The 17,398-nt window shown below is 38.8% G+C and overlaps 1 protein-coding gene and 1 long non-coding RNA gene across 2 annotated transcripts; both read right to left on the bottom strand.

The window, feature by feature from the left end:
- Window positions 1-1,400: 1,400 nt before the first annotated feature.
- Window positions 1,401-2,844, bottom strand: LOC133739654 (uncharacterized). Its single transcript, XR_009860724.1, has 4 exons — window positions 2,463-2,844; window positions 2,139-2,197; window positions 1,722-1,771; window positions 1,401-1,547 (listed from the first exon to the last, which is right to left on the bottom strand). It is a non-coding gene; the product is annotated as an uncharacterized LOC133739654 (long non-coding RNA).
- A 12,342-nt stretch (window positions 2,845-15,186) lies between these two features.
- Window positions 15,187-16,953, bottom strand: LOC133738608 (uncharacterized protein At4g06744-like). The gene is made up of 2 exons (XM_062166181.1): window positions 16,363-16,953; window positions 15,187-16,221 (listed from the first exon to the last, which is right to left on the bottom strand). Exons 1-2 carry the CDS (start codon window positions 16,775-16,777, stop codon window positions 15,419-15,421), a joined length of 1,218 nt encoding a protein of 405 aa, XP_062022165.1. The 5' UTR covers window positions 16,778-16,953; the 3' UTR covers window positions 15,187-15,418.
- Between the last annotated feature and the right edge of the window lie 445 nt (window positions 16,954-17,398).

Here is a 17,398-nt window from a genome sequence, read left to right as displayed (position 1 = left end):
GTCTCAGACAACAAAGAATGAGTTATACCCGTTGTCTGTTATTAGTCTCAGACAACAAAGAATGAGTTATATCCGTTGTGTGTTATGAATCTCACACAACAAAAAATGAGTTATATCTATTGTGTGTTATGAATCTCAAACAACGGCAAATTTCCTTTTCTGTTGTCTGACTGTGCCGTGGCATCCCCGCGCATGCCATGCCAGGCACATGCCTGCGCATAATTCACACAACGGAAACTAGTATTCTGTTGAGCAAAGTTCTATCACACAACGGTGATTTCACCGTTGTCTGATGTTTCAATCACACAACACGCGTTTAGACCACGGTGAGCTTGGTCATCACACAACAGAAATTCACCGTCGTCTGATGACCTTTTTGTAGTAGTGATGTGATCTTCCAGTGTGCTTTCAGTCTGTAGTGTTTATTTGTTCCAAACAAATAACCTACTAACATGAAAGGAAAAAAAAATCAGAATTACAGGAGAAGCAGAAAATGGATTTAAAAAGCATTTAGCTAATGTTTCCTCTTGAAAACCACTACACATTTCAGGTTCATCTTCAGTCTAAACCAAAGTACAAAGAAGAACCACGTTATTAATAAAAAAAACTATTGATTTTGTGGTGCTGAAAGACTTTAAGTTCAGAAATCTGTAACTGTCTCAAAATAAGAGGAATCCTTGTCACGCCACAACCACAGAAAAAGCTAAGAAATAAAGCCAAAGATTGCAGAACAGAAGCTAGAATCACAGTGGTATAGTACGTACAAAGAATCAAACAGCAAGTTGCTAGTCTTTATTGTTGTCTTTAGAATCCTCAACAGATTGAGGAAGCAGTGGAGTAAAGCTGCGCTGACAAATTTTTGGGTTGAGTTACTATTAGAGCTTAGAGTTTTTGGCAAGGTTAAACAAAAATATTGGTAAAATGAAATCCAAACATCTTTAATCATTTTCCTTTACTTTGAATTGGCCTCAACGTTATGAAACCTAGCAATAAAAAAATTATATACATAACATGGTCAATACATTTTCTTTTGGGTGAAAACAATGAACATATTAGCTAATACACCATATTAAACAATAGCCATAAGTGGTATCAATGATATGGGAATCACCTAATCGTGACTCACTAATCCCAGCACACACTGCATTGATATCCAACACATGCACAATGTACTAATATATATCTACCTCATCATACCTTTTTTTTTTTCCAATTCCAACATAGTGAACTCAGAAACTACTTTCTCAAAGTATTCTCATTGAATATAAATTGCTGAGTTCTCGACAAAAAGAACATGCAGATAGAGCAACGTTTAACAGAAACATACAACACAAACCATTACTAGCCCACCAAGTGAGTAACAGATGCGTCTAGAAAACCTGGTCATAGCAAGTAATAGCTCACGTACAGTCCTACTCCTAGTCCAAAATTCAGAGAAACCAATGCATCTACCTTGTCATAGTGCTTCAGAAACTCATCAAAATCGTGCATAAGACTTTGATCTGCTTGAACCGAGTCATCCACCAAGTTTAGAAATTCCGTCGCATCTATCAAACCAATTCAATACATTCAATTAAACCAAAAGCTTCAGATATTACATAACAAGCAGACACCCATCTTAGATAACCAAATACCCAGCTATAAATCCTAAATTTTAGATAGACCCGGTTCACTTTTGAGATAAAAACCCAATCAAATTTACCAAAATCATATGGCCATACCTGAATTAATGATTAGAAATCACAATCTGAGATGCTCTCTTCGTCCTCAACTGAACACACAATGCCGGTTAATTAACCCAAGTACAAATTTCGAAAACAAATACTTCCAAATACACACTGTTATTACATGTTTTGGCACAAGATGAGTACTATGAAGATTTCAAAAATAATCGAAGTGGGGCATGCAGAAACACAACATATACAACCAACCCATAGTGGGTTTCAAAATTCAAATCTCCAAATACCAGTACAATACAGAGAATCACCAAAACAACAAAAGAGCACGACTTGAAAACAAATCCGTAGTGGGTTTCAAAATTCAAATCAAACCATTCAACGCAATTAAAACAATAAGAAGAAGAACACCCAGAAACCCAATGAATTAAATTGAGAGAAACAGAGAAAGGGGTCAATCACCTGAAGCAATTTGTTGATTTGCGGTCTGTGCTACTCTCTCTTTTGGGTCCTCTGAGATTCTGTGTTTTGAGAATTGAGAGAGAGAGAGAGAGAGAGAGAGACGAAGTCGTAGAGGAACGATGAATATTAATACGTAATAATAATGATAATATAAATAAGGGATGAGATTTGGGTATTGCATTTTCAGTGTGGGAATGAAAATTCGAGAGGATGATGATGATGATTTAAATCCAGTAGTTTCATACACCAAAATCAGCAAGCCAATAAAGTCAAAATTAGGGTTTAGATCGATAACAGAAAGAAGAAGGGTATAGAAGGCAATACTTGGTGACGTTCTCTTTGTGGACCTGGAGGACATGAATGGCCATACCTCCAACTGTAGAAAGCTTCTTGTGGCAGACATGGCACTTAAAGTGCTTAGATTTCTGGTGTTGAACCAATATCGTCTCATTGCCAAAAGCAAAATCAGATTTTCTTGTCGATTCATTGTTAGATCTGATTTAGTTTGGGAGAGAGAGAGGCATTCACCCAGACAACTGGATGATTGGATTAGTTTGAACGAGGATTAAGAGAAGAAGGGGGAGAGATATGAGAGAGGAAGGGATAGCTGATAGAGAGTATGGCGTTTGTTTGGTCTGGTGTGAAAATTTTTTAGTAAGAGATTGGGTGGGAGATTAGAATTTAGCGAAAAAATGTGAGCGGGATCTCAAAATTTGTGGCGCACCCTATAATTGCATTCCCTTATTTACGGCACGCAAGGGGAGTCTTTTAAAGAGCACGCCGTAAATTTTAGGCAGTAAAAGCCTAGATTTCTTATAGTGAAGGGAGGGAATACTATAGATTAATTAGGGTTTATTTCCCATGTACTCAAACGACATATGAATGTTGTCCTAACTTTCCACTTTTTCATGCGAATTTATCAATTCTTTCAGACGACAGATATCTGTCGTCTTAATTTTCCACTTGTCTCCCGTTTACTCAGACGACATATGAATGTTGTCCTAACTTTCCACTTTTTCATGCGAATTTATCAGTTCTTTCAGACGACAGATATCTGTAGTCTTAATTTTCTAACTTACTAAAAAGATGAAAAAACTGAAATAGTATGGATTCTCATGCTATTCAGACTACAGAATTAATTTATATGTCGTCTAAAGAAGTTTAAAAGATTCAGACGACAGAAAACAAAAATTCTGTCGTCTGAAATGTGTCGTCTGAAGGCATTATTGACATAGTACTCAGGCCTGAAGCCAACTTTAATCTTTAGCTAATTATGCATGCTTGGCAATGCTCATGTATGTACAATCATACAGGCCACTACTTCATCACATTTCTCCTGGTGCCACAATAATAGTATCGGCCACCAGTTCATCCCCTCTCTCCTGGTACCACAATAATAGTATCGGCCACCAGTTCATCCACTCTCTCCTAGTGCCACAATAATAATATTGGCCACCAGTGCATCCCCTCTCTCATAATGCCTCATCTCCAACCATGGCTACCAGTAGTACATCCCCTCTCTCCTACTGCCTCTAACAACATCACACATCCAATCAAAATAATTATTAAACTCACAAATATAATAATAACTCAATCATGATCATAAAATCTATAATCTGACAATAAACCAAAGATCCATAAACCATAATTGAAATTCAATCCAATGCATTTATCCTAAATCACACACACGCCCATATCCGAGATATTTATTGGAAATTCATAAATTAATTAAAAAGCAATGACGAATTGTAAATCGGAAATCATAAATCATATGCACAATGAAATTCAAAGAAATTGTCAATCAAAATGAATGCTCGAATCCAACACTCCCGTTGAAAATACACTAATATTTACCTAAAACGAATTCAAATGAAACCTAATTTAATAATTCATCAGAAATCCAAAAAATCCAAACTCACATCAGAATTGGCTCAAACTTCAAGCGTTTCATCACCTCGATAATTCGAACAACTTAAGGAAAAATCACTACGATCCAACGGTCGGATTTATCTAAATTTTATATCCAAATGCCTGAAACTTCAAAAATTCCTGCCGTTTCTAAGGTCCAACTTATATGTACCGAGTTATATCCACACGCTCGCAACATTAAACTCTACATAATGTGTCAAAACAGTAGTCCATAAGCAGCGTCACACGCCGCCATCAGCTCACTTGTAGCCATCTCGACCACCAAATTGGGCTGCAAAGCTTATATCAAAATACTCATCACAACATGCATAACAATTTTTCTAACTAAACCTAAGATCAATTTTGAACGAGAAGGCTAGAAATTACCTTGAAAGTTTCGGGAGGTAGAAACTTTAAATCAATCAATCAACCTCTGTGTAATGAATCGATCTGCGAGGCATGGAGGGTTTGAATCATCTTCCATAGAGTTTCTAAATTTGAGTGGTTTCATGGCTAGAGGTGGTCAGAGGAGAGAGCACCAGCTGGGCAAGGGTTTCGAACCTGAAATTGCTTATAGCTTTAAAACCATCGATATTCCTATCAATTGAACTAAATTGGAGCCGTGGATCGAAGAAGAAGAGAAATGCGATCCTTCTCCAGCCTGGGGTGGTTGGACGGAGGAGAGAGAGTTGGGTCAAGGTCAGTGTCACGCCCCGAATTTTGAATAACAAATTCAAATCCGAAACATGAATAATAATTATTACAATAACGTTCTGAATTTTTTTCTCAGAACAAACACACCTCACACCACCCAATATTACATAACCAAATCCTCAAGGAGTTTATTGATTACAGCACACTCTCTCCAAATATAAATGTAGCTCAAATGAGCATAACACACCTCACAAAAGAAAGTCAGATTCACACAAATGCAGCTACTCTACGCAGCTCGATCACCTTCCTGATTTTCCTGACCTGTAGGATTACCCGCTACACCGTTTGAATAGTGTACCGGGATTGCAACAACACAAAACCCGGTAAGCTTTTTGCAAAGCTCGTATGAGTAAACAAGAAGGAAAGGTTGATTTTATTATCTCACAAATACTTTAACTCAAGTAAACACCCCCAACCTCAATCCTTACCACTCAACCCAACTCAAAACAAATCATTCCACCTCCATTTCCAAACCATTTTCCAACAAATCTCATCACTCACCACTCGACACATTTTAAATAATACAGGTGTATTCATGATCAAGAGTAATTCAACTCTCTACTTTCATGTCATACTGTATTCATGAATCCCGAGTAGTCCAACTCGCTGATTCATGTCATACTATGAATTTTCAAAAATGTATTCATGATCAAGAGTAATTCAACTCTCTACTTTCATGTCATACGTTAACTTTCAAAAATGTATTCATGATCAAGAGTAATTCAACTCTCTACTTTCATGTCATACTGTATTCATGAATCCCGAGTAGTCCAACTCGCTGATTCATGTCATACTATGAATTTTCAAAAAATGTATTCATGATCAAGAGTAATTCAACTCTCTACTTTCATGTCATACGTTAACTTTCAAAAATGTATTCATGATCAAGAGTAATTCAACTCTCTACTTTCATGTCATACTGTATTCATGAATCCCGAGTAGTCCAACTCGCTGATTCATGTCATACTATGGCAGACAGACTAGAGCTCTAACTGAATCGTCGTAATGTGTCACCTTGGCCAAGGTTCACGCTTACGAAGACCTTGCCTCTGTCACCACTGGTGACCAATCCGTAGATCAAAACATTTTAAAGGTCATTCTATCTGACTCAAATGTTACACCTCGACTCACTTATACTTTCTCACAATAAAATCAACAATATAAACAAGGTAATTAAAGACATTTGGTTCGTAATATGAACCATGTGAGATTTACTCACCTCTAATCCAGCTGCGTCTTCTTAATAGCTCAATTAACAATCTCACGAATCGTCCGCCAAATAAATCCATCGATCACCTAATCCAATAATGATCTTAACTTAGCCAACAACTCAAAAGCACACATATACCGAAATCCAACGGTCGGATTCTAATTTAATGATGATCCAACGGTCGGATCGAAATTATACGATGATCCAACGGTCGGATCCTCACGGATCGCCCTCAGGATCATCCTCCAAAATTATCACGAAGATCCAACGGTCTGATCTTCCTGAATCGTCCTTACAAACATCTCCACAAAATTATACGAAAATCTGACGGTCGGATTCTCACGAATCGCTTTCCGAATCACCATTTCTCAATTATACGAAGATCCAACGGTCGGATCTTCGCCTGTGACCACACAAAGTCATCGGGACAGTCATACGATCAACATATTAAAATTTGAAGCAAAACCGACGGTCAGATCTTCGCAGATCGTAAACCGAAAGTAATGCATAAAAACCGAAACCCTAGCATGCATCAACTTTCTCCAAAATGACCTTATAATATATCCAAACGACCGTATCGATGCGTAGATGAATAAAGTGAAAACAAAACACCAAAATATGGCTGGACGCGCAACCACGCGCCGCCACAAGCTACTGGTCAACCGGTGGTCAACGGCGGCGGTCAACGCCGGGTCAACCACCTCCGATGGCAAAGTGACCAACTACAAACTGGTTCAAAATGAAGGGTTGATCGACTTTCATACCTGGAGCTAAGTCTGGTTCGGCCTAGATCGTCCTAGATCATGCTTGGAAGTTGGATTAATCTGGGCCGTCTGATCAGATTTCCAGATTGAATCAGGGACGTCGAATCTTCAATTCGTGATCCTTCACTCTACACTCAAAATCGTCGTGCAAGGAGGATATGAGGATGATCAGGGGGAGGAGGAGATCACGAAAATGGGAAGGATCGGCCGAGGGAATGCCGGAAAATTGGTTTTCCGGTCGGGTCACCGATCGGAACTGTGGCTCCTTCGATCCAGCTTTCGGGGCAGCGGCGGAGCAAAGCGACACCAGAGGGAGGCTCGTCGTGGGCCGGCGATCCCAGGGGAGCCCGGGTCCGGGGACGGAGGAGGCCGGAGGAGGAAGAACAGGTCGGGTCGGGTCGAGCTTGACCTGCCGGGTCTGAAGGTCGAGAGAGAGAGATCGGAGGGACTATTCCGCAAAATTGAAAACTCTCGTCCTTCAAGAAAAATTCTGAAATTTTTCCTATTTATAGAAAATTCCCAATTTTTAAATATTCATAACTTATTCATACGAACACCGAATATTGCGTTCCACATATGCACGCGATCGTATCGACGAGCTCTACAACTTTCATGAAGGAAGTTTTCCCAAATTCCATACGTATAAAAAGTCACTTTCCACGAGCCCCTAAATAACGTTCGTTTTCGAAAATTAATCGTTCGAACTAATTCCACAACTTCTCCGAGCCTCGTACTCGCTCCCACTATCGTGAAATCATTTCCAAAAATCCACGGAATTTAATTTGGATTTTTCGGGGTATTACAATCTACCCTCCTTAAAGAAATTTCGTCCCGAAATTTAAGCGCAAGTTAATTGCTCTCGATTACGGTTAACCTAACCATCGAATCTCCATCTTTCCCAAAACTGTAGTAATCTACAAAGCCACAGCCCTTTGTATAAAAATACATTCCTATGGCCACTAAATCCTTTCATCACGATGTAAATTCACAAAACAACTGCTCAACATCACTCCACATCAATTACACAAAATCATCACGTGGATCATCACATAGATCATCACTTAGATCTTCACAGAGATTATCTCATAGATCCTCACATAGATCATCACCCTGTACTGGCATACAAGCACAGTAAGGACTCCCACAAAGCGTTTCGCTACTCCATTAGCATCACGGTAAATCTCTATAGTAAAACTTAAGCATGCACTATTCTACACAACAATAGAGATGCATCACTCAAAACAAATCATCCCCAAAAGCACGCCAATAAAATATGTCACCCAGTGATGATGACTTGGGCTTGCTCAATCCTTGGGCTAAGCATTAGGGCTGGTCAATTGGGCCGAAGAAACCGAACCATCCACATTTCGAACCGGCCCGAACCAATTTGGGTTTAACATTTGGGCCTACCATTCGGGCCGAACAATTGGGCTTAACATTTGGGCCTACCATTCGGGCCGAACAATTGGGCTTACTATTTGGGCCTACCAATCGGCCGAACAATTGGGCTTACTATTTGGGCCTACCAATCGGCCCACCAACTTTCAGCTCGACTACGGTATGAAATTGTACATACCGTAGGTATACCGTATATATGTATGCATACCGTATAGACCGTATATACATATGTATACCGTACAAACTGTATATACGTATGCATACCGTATAGACCGTATATATGTATGTATACCATACATACCGTATATGCGTCCGTATATCAAGCATATACGAGATCCAAAAATATTTGTAGGAGGTAAGGTTCGAACTCCCGACCTCGAACACGAAGGTTTTGCTCCCAACCACTGAAGCAAGAGCTGCCTTCATTAATATATGCTCACGTGTTATATTTATTATGTCATAAGCGACATAAATAAAATAACGGGGGAGGCAAGGTTCGAAACCTCAACCTGCTGCACGAAACCTTTGTCCTCAACCACTGGAGCACAAGCTGTGCTTAATATAATGTGTACAAATGTTATACTTATTATGTCATAAGCGAACATAATAAAAAATAAACGAGGCAAGGGTCGAACCTCTGACCTCTTGTACAAGAGCTTTGCTCTTCAACCACTAGAGCACCAGCTGCTCTCGCTGTTGTCCTCACAATTCTTTTATTTATTCTATCAAAAGCGATAGAATAAAAACAAACTGTCGGTACACTCCACGTGCCACGACTTATCCCTTCCGTGAATTACGAAAAGCAGATCACTTTCGGCGAAAGCTGTCTGCCACAGCGTCTCGAGATTCGCTCAGTCCCCTCACACGCTCTCCACGCGCCAACAGCTTTTCCGTGTTTTCAGGCGACTTTAATCCAACGCGTAGAATGAATCTCAGAGATCGTCCATCCAACGGTGGAGATCTGCTCACCTCGTTCTATAAATAGGTGCATTCTGAGGAAGCGACTGTTCATTCCAAAGGAAAAGAAAATTTCTCTCGAGTTCCAGCCCTTTCTCTCTCAACCCTTCAACCTTTCTTTCGAAACTCAAATCCTTTCTTCATCAATTTCAATCCTTCTCCTCCCGATCTTCTCTTCCATCTGGTAGATTCAATCTCTTCTTTCCTCTGAACTTTCAGATCTCCAACACCCCTTCATCAACCTTAATCCTTTTAAGGTCAATCTCCCACAAACACTCAACAACTTCGTTCTTCAATTTACGCTTCCTCTCAAATCATCACCATGGAACCACGAACTCTGCAACTAATGGAGCTACAAACCCAGCAACAAATCGAGGATGTAGGAAACAACCAAGCAGCCGGGAGTAGTGCCAACACGGATTTCTGGCGAAGCCGTACCAGATGGATTCCTACTCCAGATCAAATAAGAATCCTCAAGGATCTTTACTACGACAAGGGAGTTAAGTGCCCAACTACAGAGCACATTCACGAGATCTGTCTCCAGCTGAACCAGTATGGACAGGTTGAGGGCAAGAACATTTACTTTTGGTTCCAGAACGTCAGGGCTCGAGAGAAGCAGATGAAGAGGTGCAATCAGGCTGCTCAAGTGCCCATGGGAACTAGTTCTCCTGGTACTGGTGGATCCATTGATCTCAATTTTGGGTCCACTGGTTCTACTGGTGCTGGTGGATCCATCGACATCAATTTTGGGCCAGCTGGTGGATCCATTGACATCAATTTTGGGTCCACTAGTTCTACTGGTGCTGGTGGATCCATTGATCTCAATTTTGGGCCATGGGTCGACTGCAGTGTTGACCCGTATTTCTCCTCACCCTTCACTACTAGTACTAGTACTACTTTCTTTGGCAGGAATGAAGAACAAACTTCCATGGAACAACGAGGAGAAGATCACCAGGAGATTGAAACTCTTCCTTTGTTCCCCATGCCCGGTGAGGACATCCTTGGCAACCTAAAGACTACTTCCGAGGGAGGTAGCGGCTATGGCTACTATTCCGGTGGCTCGGACGGCTACGACGGTGGCTCTCACATTTCCCTTGAGCTCAGCCTCAACCCATCCGGAGCTGGTGACTTGGCTTAGTACAGTGTAGTCCTCCTTCTTTTTTTTTTTTTTTTTTGTAATGTAACTAAATCAATAAGACTGAATATATGTGGTAGTCTTTTCTTTAAAAACAAACCAACAACGACACCAAGGATCGAACATTGGTCACCCAATGCTCTTTCAAAACCTTAGCCAGCTCAGCTGCACTCGTACTTCTAGTTTCCTTGAAGCTTTCTAGATTAGTATCCACCCCTACGTAAGACATAACTTGATTCACCAATCGGTACTAGTAAAGCACCCAATATCTCACCCTGACTACACCACAATTCAAAATCCTATCCTCACAACAATATCCGGCCCCATAATTTAATTATACAACACTAGCACTCCTAGGGTTGAAAATAACGTCATTACCTAAGCTCATTCCGCAAAATTGAAAACTCTCGTCCTTCAAGAAAAATTCTGAAATTTTTCCTATTTATAGAAAATTCCCAATTTTTAAATATTCATAACTTATTCATACGAACTCCGAATATTGCGTTCCACATATGCACGCGATCGTATCGATGAGCTCTACAACTTTCATGAAGGAAGTTTTCCCAAATTCCATACGTATAAAAAGTCACTTTCCACGAGCCCCTAAATAACGTTCGTTTTCGAAAATTAATCGTTCGAACTAATTCCACAACTTCTCCGAGCCTCGTACTCGCTCCCACTATCGTGAAATCATTTCTAAAAATCCACGGAATTTAATTTGGATTTTTCGGGGTATTACAGTCAGGTTTCTGTTTGGGTCGGGTCAATTAATCAGGTCTAAGGTACGAGGGTTTTAAGAGTTTTCGGTACCGAATCCCCCCGTCCCTTAATTTTTAGGTTCTCTCTTTAAATACTCACGAACCAAAAAGGCGATGTTGCCCCTATAGAAGTCACCGAAACTTCGATATAGAAATTCAACTTCCGTATATCATAACTCACTCAAATGAACTCTTATTTTAGCGTGCTACATATCTACGGACTTGGTTTAACATCCTCTACATATTCTATGAAGAAAGTTTCCTGAAAAAGTGGACAGAAGAAAAGGTCAACTTTTGGACCTCCATATTTTTTCAATTATCAATAGACTTTGTCAACTCATATGAAAAGACAAATAAGGACAAAGAGAAGAAAAAAAATGAATAAAGTAAATACTCTTCTTACATCCCCATTTATATAACGGAAAATTTTACAATGTGTTAACGTATGACATGCATACAATTGCCTTAAAAGTGGTAAAATGAGTCTTCAAAATAGTAATATTAGTCCTCAAAGTAGTAACATGAGTCCTTAAAGTGGTAAATTTTCTTAGTTACCACATGAGTCCTCAAAATAGTAATATTAGTCCTCAAAGTGGTAACATGAGTCTTTAAAGTGGTAAATTTTCTTAGGTTACCATATGAGTCCTGAAAATAGTAATATTAGTCCTCAAAGTGATAACATGAGTCCTTAGAGGGGTAAAAATAGTTGATGTATGAGAAATGTTAACATACCATAGATTTACCCTTATATAACATTCAATAAATTGTTTATTTTTTCTTCAGAATTTCCTTATATTTACCTATATAATTTGATAATTTACCTAAAATAATTAAGTAAAAATAAATAATTTCTATACATAGCCCCATCATTTAATACGAAAATACATTCAAAATAATCTGATTTTAAATTTCCTTATAATTAATTCATTGAATATTTTGGTGTAGTTATTACGAATTAAGATCCGAGATCAACTCTTTTTTTTTTGAATTTTTTTTTAGTAGAAGACGGAAAAGTCAGTCAAGATTTAATTAATACGCATGCCAAGAATGCCATTACATACCCTCCCGCTGCCTTCTATAGACAGAACAAGGATTCATGGTGAAACCCATAGTGGTACATAGGGATAGACCAACTATATTTGAACTTACCGCTCACTTAAAAGAAGTGAGCCTATAACTATGAACTTTATAGCAAATAAGCACACAACAGACACAAAAGTGCATAGGTCCCTAAACAATCAAGGAATTATTAGAAAGTAAAAACTAACTATTGGAAATGCCCAAGAGGGTAGGCCCTAAGATAGTCACCATCTCCAGCCTAATAAGCATGGTCAGACCTAAGCCTAGTACCAATCTCCTCTACACAACAATTGCACACACAGTTGCCTCATCACTTCCGATCCATCAAGGCCACCACGACCATGCCGGTCTGACCACGCCTGCCCCGCAAGATCCACATCGTCCCGCTTGCGCCGTATGATTTGTACCGTCATGCTCATTCTCATCACAACCTGCCAAACCCAATTCCCATCGCCGACGAGTCTTGGATAACAGCAACGAAGCTCCACCACTGTACACCACAGCCACCGCGCATCAGAGGTTCGGTGCCCAGAACTCTGCCTCAACCGCCATGCCAAAAGGTAGAGCAGTAACCCTCCCACAAAACCTGCCGAGCAATAGCCTCAAGAAAAAGCCCCGTCCGGCTGCACTCACCACACCTCGACAAGGCCGAAGTCCTGCCTCGGGCGGGAGTCGTCGAACGAGACACAGAGATGGAAAACGAAACAACCCTAGTTGCTCTCTTTTTTCTTATCCACTTGTTAGGTTGAGATCAACTCATTTTAAGTAGATTTAATCAATATATTATTTATTTGAGAACAAAGTCTTTTCTAGAACCATCCAAATTACAAAACAAACAAAAAAAACTATGATCTGGATTAACAAAAGAATCTTTGTAATTGTCTACTTGTTCGGCCTCTCCAAAAATCACTTTCTGGTTCCGCAACTCAAAATACACCAAAAATGTAGGCAACATCCTCATAAAATTATTCGCGGTTGAGTTGCTAGAGATAAAAAATAAATAAATAAATAAAAAATAAATAAAATAAATAAATAAATAAATTGTTGAAAATACAAATTTAATTGTTCAAGGGTGTTTTAGTAAAATTAGGGAGGTATACTTAGCTTTTTAAGTATTAGAAAAAGTGAATTTGAGGTTTAATAAGTCCAAATATCAAATTTAGAAGTCTAACTAGAACCACCTAAAATTAAATAATTTAATTGGTTAACGTCCCAATGAGTGATAAATTAGTAAATATAAGTATAGGACTTAACAATTAACCTCTTGAGATGCACGCTCACATGTATGTACATGCAGGGGAGGCCCTGAGGTGGTGCCGGTGGTGCAGCCACACTAGTCCTCTGACTCAAGGAGGCCTCCAATCAAGTAAAGTATAATATATAGTACCTATATATAACATTGAAAAAGCCAATATTAATTAAACTGTGTGTTGTGGCCAGGCACTGTGCTGTAATGCACAGTTGGAGCATCTCACATGCGCCGAAGGGGTTTATCTTGGGCCTAGGAAGCCTTTGGGTTCCCCTTGACAAAGTCAAAAATTAAACTGTGTATTCACTTGGTTAAGGGGCGGAGTTTCTACACTTTGGGTCCACAATTTGACCTTTGCGAACCTCCTTTCTTTTTTTTCTTTTTTTTCCCATATAATTTTCTTACTATTTTCTGTCAAATTTTGTTTTTTTTTTTTTGCTTTTTATTTTTTGAGAAATTTTTTTGTCTTTTATTTTGTTTTCACTAGTAAATAGAATTTTTTTTTCTCTTTTATATAATACATCCAACCCCTTCACGTTAGTTCTAAAATTTACTTTTTTGAGAAAAAATAAACGCTATGAATTTAAGTGCTTCTATTCATCCCTCCATTTTTAGTATTTGGACCTCTTTCATATTTCTACCACCATATTTCCAGTTTTGCCCTTACTGATTTCTCTCTACATGAATTTACCTCCGATACATCTGCACCATCAACGTCTTCACTCGAAGTGATCTTTCTCTCCACCCCAAATGATAGTTTCATTTCTCAATTTGACTCCCATTACGTCTATAGAAGCGACCTTAAGAGCATAAATAACACCCTATGTTATTTAAAGGGGAACATGAAACAAAACAGATTTCTCTCTACATGAATTTACCTCCGCTACATCTGCACCATCAACGTCTTCACTCGAAGTGATCTTTCTCTCCACCCCAAATGATAGTTTCATTTCTCAATTTGACTCCCATTACGTCTATAGAAGCGACCTTAAGAGCATAAATAACACCCTATGTTATTTAAAGGGGAACATGAAACAAAACAGATTTTGGAACCTAGAGAATTCCATATGAAACAGAGCAATCTGTGCAGCCTCTATTTGTCTATTTTGTTTCAATCGTTTTGGACCATTTATATATCTACTGCCAATATTGTATTAAACATCTGTGAGAATGTGAGATCAATTATGAGCTTACTTTTTCCTCAAATTGGGTGTTAGGTATTATCAATGTTTATGAACTCGAAACATAAAATTATGGTGATAGAGAATCTTTTAAAAGCTGCACTTTGTTTTTGTGTGTGTGTGAGAGAGAGAGAGAGAGGACTACCAATTGTAGGCTTTTTTTTATTTTTTTATAGCTAATTGTATCAAGGGTAGAATAAGATTTTGAAATGTTCAAAAATTGAAGGAGGTCCAACTATCAATTTTGGAGGTAGATAGAACCTCTCTATGAATTTTGCTTTATATGGCACTTCACTCTTCCATTTTTGTTTTTTGTTTTTCTAAATATATTAAGATAATAATTATAACTATAAATTCTCACACAAGACCTCTTAAAATTTAAGAAAGACCCTGCGTATATCGATATTTTCTTTTACAGTATGATTAATTTTATGTAAATATTTTTATAATTAAAGTAAATCTCGTGTGGAATTGTAGGAAACATGCATGCTTTGTGCAACATATAAAAATCCTTTTCGTGTGCGCTTCCCCTGTCGGAAATGATAGCATAAAGGAATGAGCAAATATTGTGCTTAAATTTGGTTTCATGGGCATTATATATAGAATTATCCATCATCGATCTATCTAGATTCTGCAACAATTGTGGTGGGTCATTTACACTAACCATATTTATTTTCCTTTTCGCCAATGAGACTAGCCAATTTCTAATTGTTTCAATCAATGCCTTAGTGGTACACTATGTTATCTTTCGATCTCAACAATCTAGTAGTAGTCACTAGTATTCCACCAACGGTTTGTCGCAACAATAATATGCGGAAGATTACACTAAACTCCATTTGGTTAATATTTTCTTTCTTAATTTCTAGACCTTAATTGACCACAACAATCTTCTCAAAAAAAAAAAAAAAATTGACCACAACAAATTTTCAGAATCTCTGCTTCGGAGCTGCAGAATGTGGAGCCGATTTCCTCTTTGATTTTGGTGGAGCCTTACAAGGAATTAAACTAAATGTCTCAGGGTGCAGGCAGCTTTTAGGGGTCAAGAAGAACAAGGCACATTCCTCCACTGATCTTTGATCTGCAAGATCATGAATACAATTGTTTCTTATGTCAAGGATACCCTTTTTTATCAGCTTTCTACATGCTATCCCTGCTCCAGTAAAGTAGTTGTTTGACAGAGATAGATTGGCCAAATTCCCTAGTTCACAAAGCACCTCCGGCACTCGTCCATAGAGAAAGTTCTCGGCAAAGTTGAGCTGTTCTATCTTGTCCAAGCATCCCAATGAACACGGCAAAGGGCCGGTCAACAGGTTGTTTCCGGCATCAATTACAGTGGCATCTCTCAAAAACCCTAGTTCATAAGGGATGCAACCGGTTAACAAATTGTTCAAGAGCAGCGCTTCTACCAAAGTTGATGAAGCACTTCCGATGCTTTTTGGGATGGGGCCGATGAACTTGTTGTTGGCTAAGGTGAGATAAAGTGCTGGTGTAGCACCAAGGTTATCAGGGAGTTTTTGTATGAAATTGTTGTTGTTGAGGAAGAGAACATCCAGGGTTTGCTCGAAAATTTCGGGTGGCACGGATCCGGTAAAAGAGTTGTACCGAATGTCCAAGAATGAGAGGCTATTCATGGTGAGTACTGCCAAGGGAAAAGGGCCAAAGAAATTGTTGTTGCTTATGTCAAGCTCATAGAGGTATTTGAGATTTGCAATTTTTGGTGAAATGATACCTGAGTATGTTGCATATTGTTATCATATCATATCAATCTGTCAAGAATTTGAAACTACAAAATACGACTGATCGAAATATCAAAAATTGAAAGAAACTCTACAGAACTTCCAGGACATTATTACAAATCCAGACTATATACCTGAGAATTTGTTGGAGTTAGCATGAAAGAGTGCAAGGTGAGGAAGTTGATCTATGAAGCCGTCAAGAGTTGGAGCACTGAGTTGGAAGCCGTTGAAATCTATGGAGGCGAGTGCAGTGGCGGTGACATTGTCCGGTGGTTTGTCACAGTAGAAGCCCTTGTAGTTGCATATGTCAGATCCAACCCAGGTTTTGGTGATGCCTAATGGATCTGACGTGATGATGTTCTTGAAGGATTGTATAATGGGGTAAATCAATGATAATCTTTGGTCTGAGAAGTTCAAGAGTTCAGGGATTAATGGAGGTAATAGTGATGGAGTCTCATGGTCTGTACAAATTACAGTATTGAAGGAACAGGGAAGGATGATGACGAGGGTATAAAGTAGACGCACAAATGGTAAACAGAAGCTTCCCATTTGAGAATCAAGATTAGAAGAAGATGGTATTATCTAAACGAAAGAGATAAGTGTTTTATAGTTGCGTTGATGCGGTTCAGTTGTAAGGGATCTCAAAATCATAATTATATATTGCAAATGTCTGCTGCATATGCTTAGCAACTTTGTTAGTGGATTCAAACCTAATTAAGTTGCGACAGTTGGATTCACACGAGATCTACTTATACAAGCACGTACGGAATTAAGCGTCAAAGCCTAAACGATTGATTAAAGGATAGAGAGATCTCGTGTGAACCTATACATTCTCGAAGTGTGTATTACTAGAATTGTCAGTATCATCTTTTGTGAAGATGATGAAAGATGATGCTCCAAGTCTTCGGGTCAATGTCTTTTGGTTTTGTATTAGTTACAGGGAAGACTTAATTGGCATCACCCAGACTTTAGTGTGCAAGGGCAATCAGTGCGCCGTCCAATAAGAAATTGTGGGAGGTGTTGTTGGCTGTTAATGGAGGACTAGAAAGTGGAAACTACTGAAGTGATCACTGATATTGAGTGCAACCAAACTAACAAATCTGAAAGTGAGCTTGACTCATTCCAAGCGAGAGAAAAGGATTATTGGGCCATATAACAATAACCACGTGT

Source organism: Rosa rugosa, chromosome 3, assembly GCF_958449725.1.
Source record: "Rosa rugosa chromosome 3, drRosRugo1.1, whole genome shotgun sequence".
Classification (NCBI taxonomy): Eukaryota; Viridiplantae; Streptophyta; class Magnoliopsida; order Rosales; family Rosaceae; genus Rosa; species Rosa rugosa.
This window is presented reverse-complemented; position numbering and strand designations above follow the sequence as displayed.

What these genes read in the sequence shown, in the direction of transcription:
- LOC133738608 (XM_062166181.1), bottom strand. Translation starts at nt 16,777, where the DNA reads ATGGGAAGCTTCTGTTTACCATTTGTGCGTCTACTTTATACCCTCGTC. An exon ending in TAACTCCAACAAATTCTCAG is followed by an intron (nt 16,222 to 16,362) that starts GTATATAGTCTG and finishes CAACATACTCAG; the next exon opens with GTATCATTTCACCAAAAATT.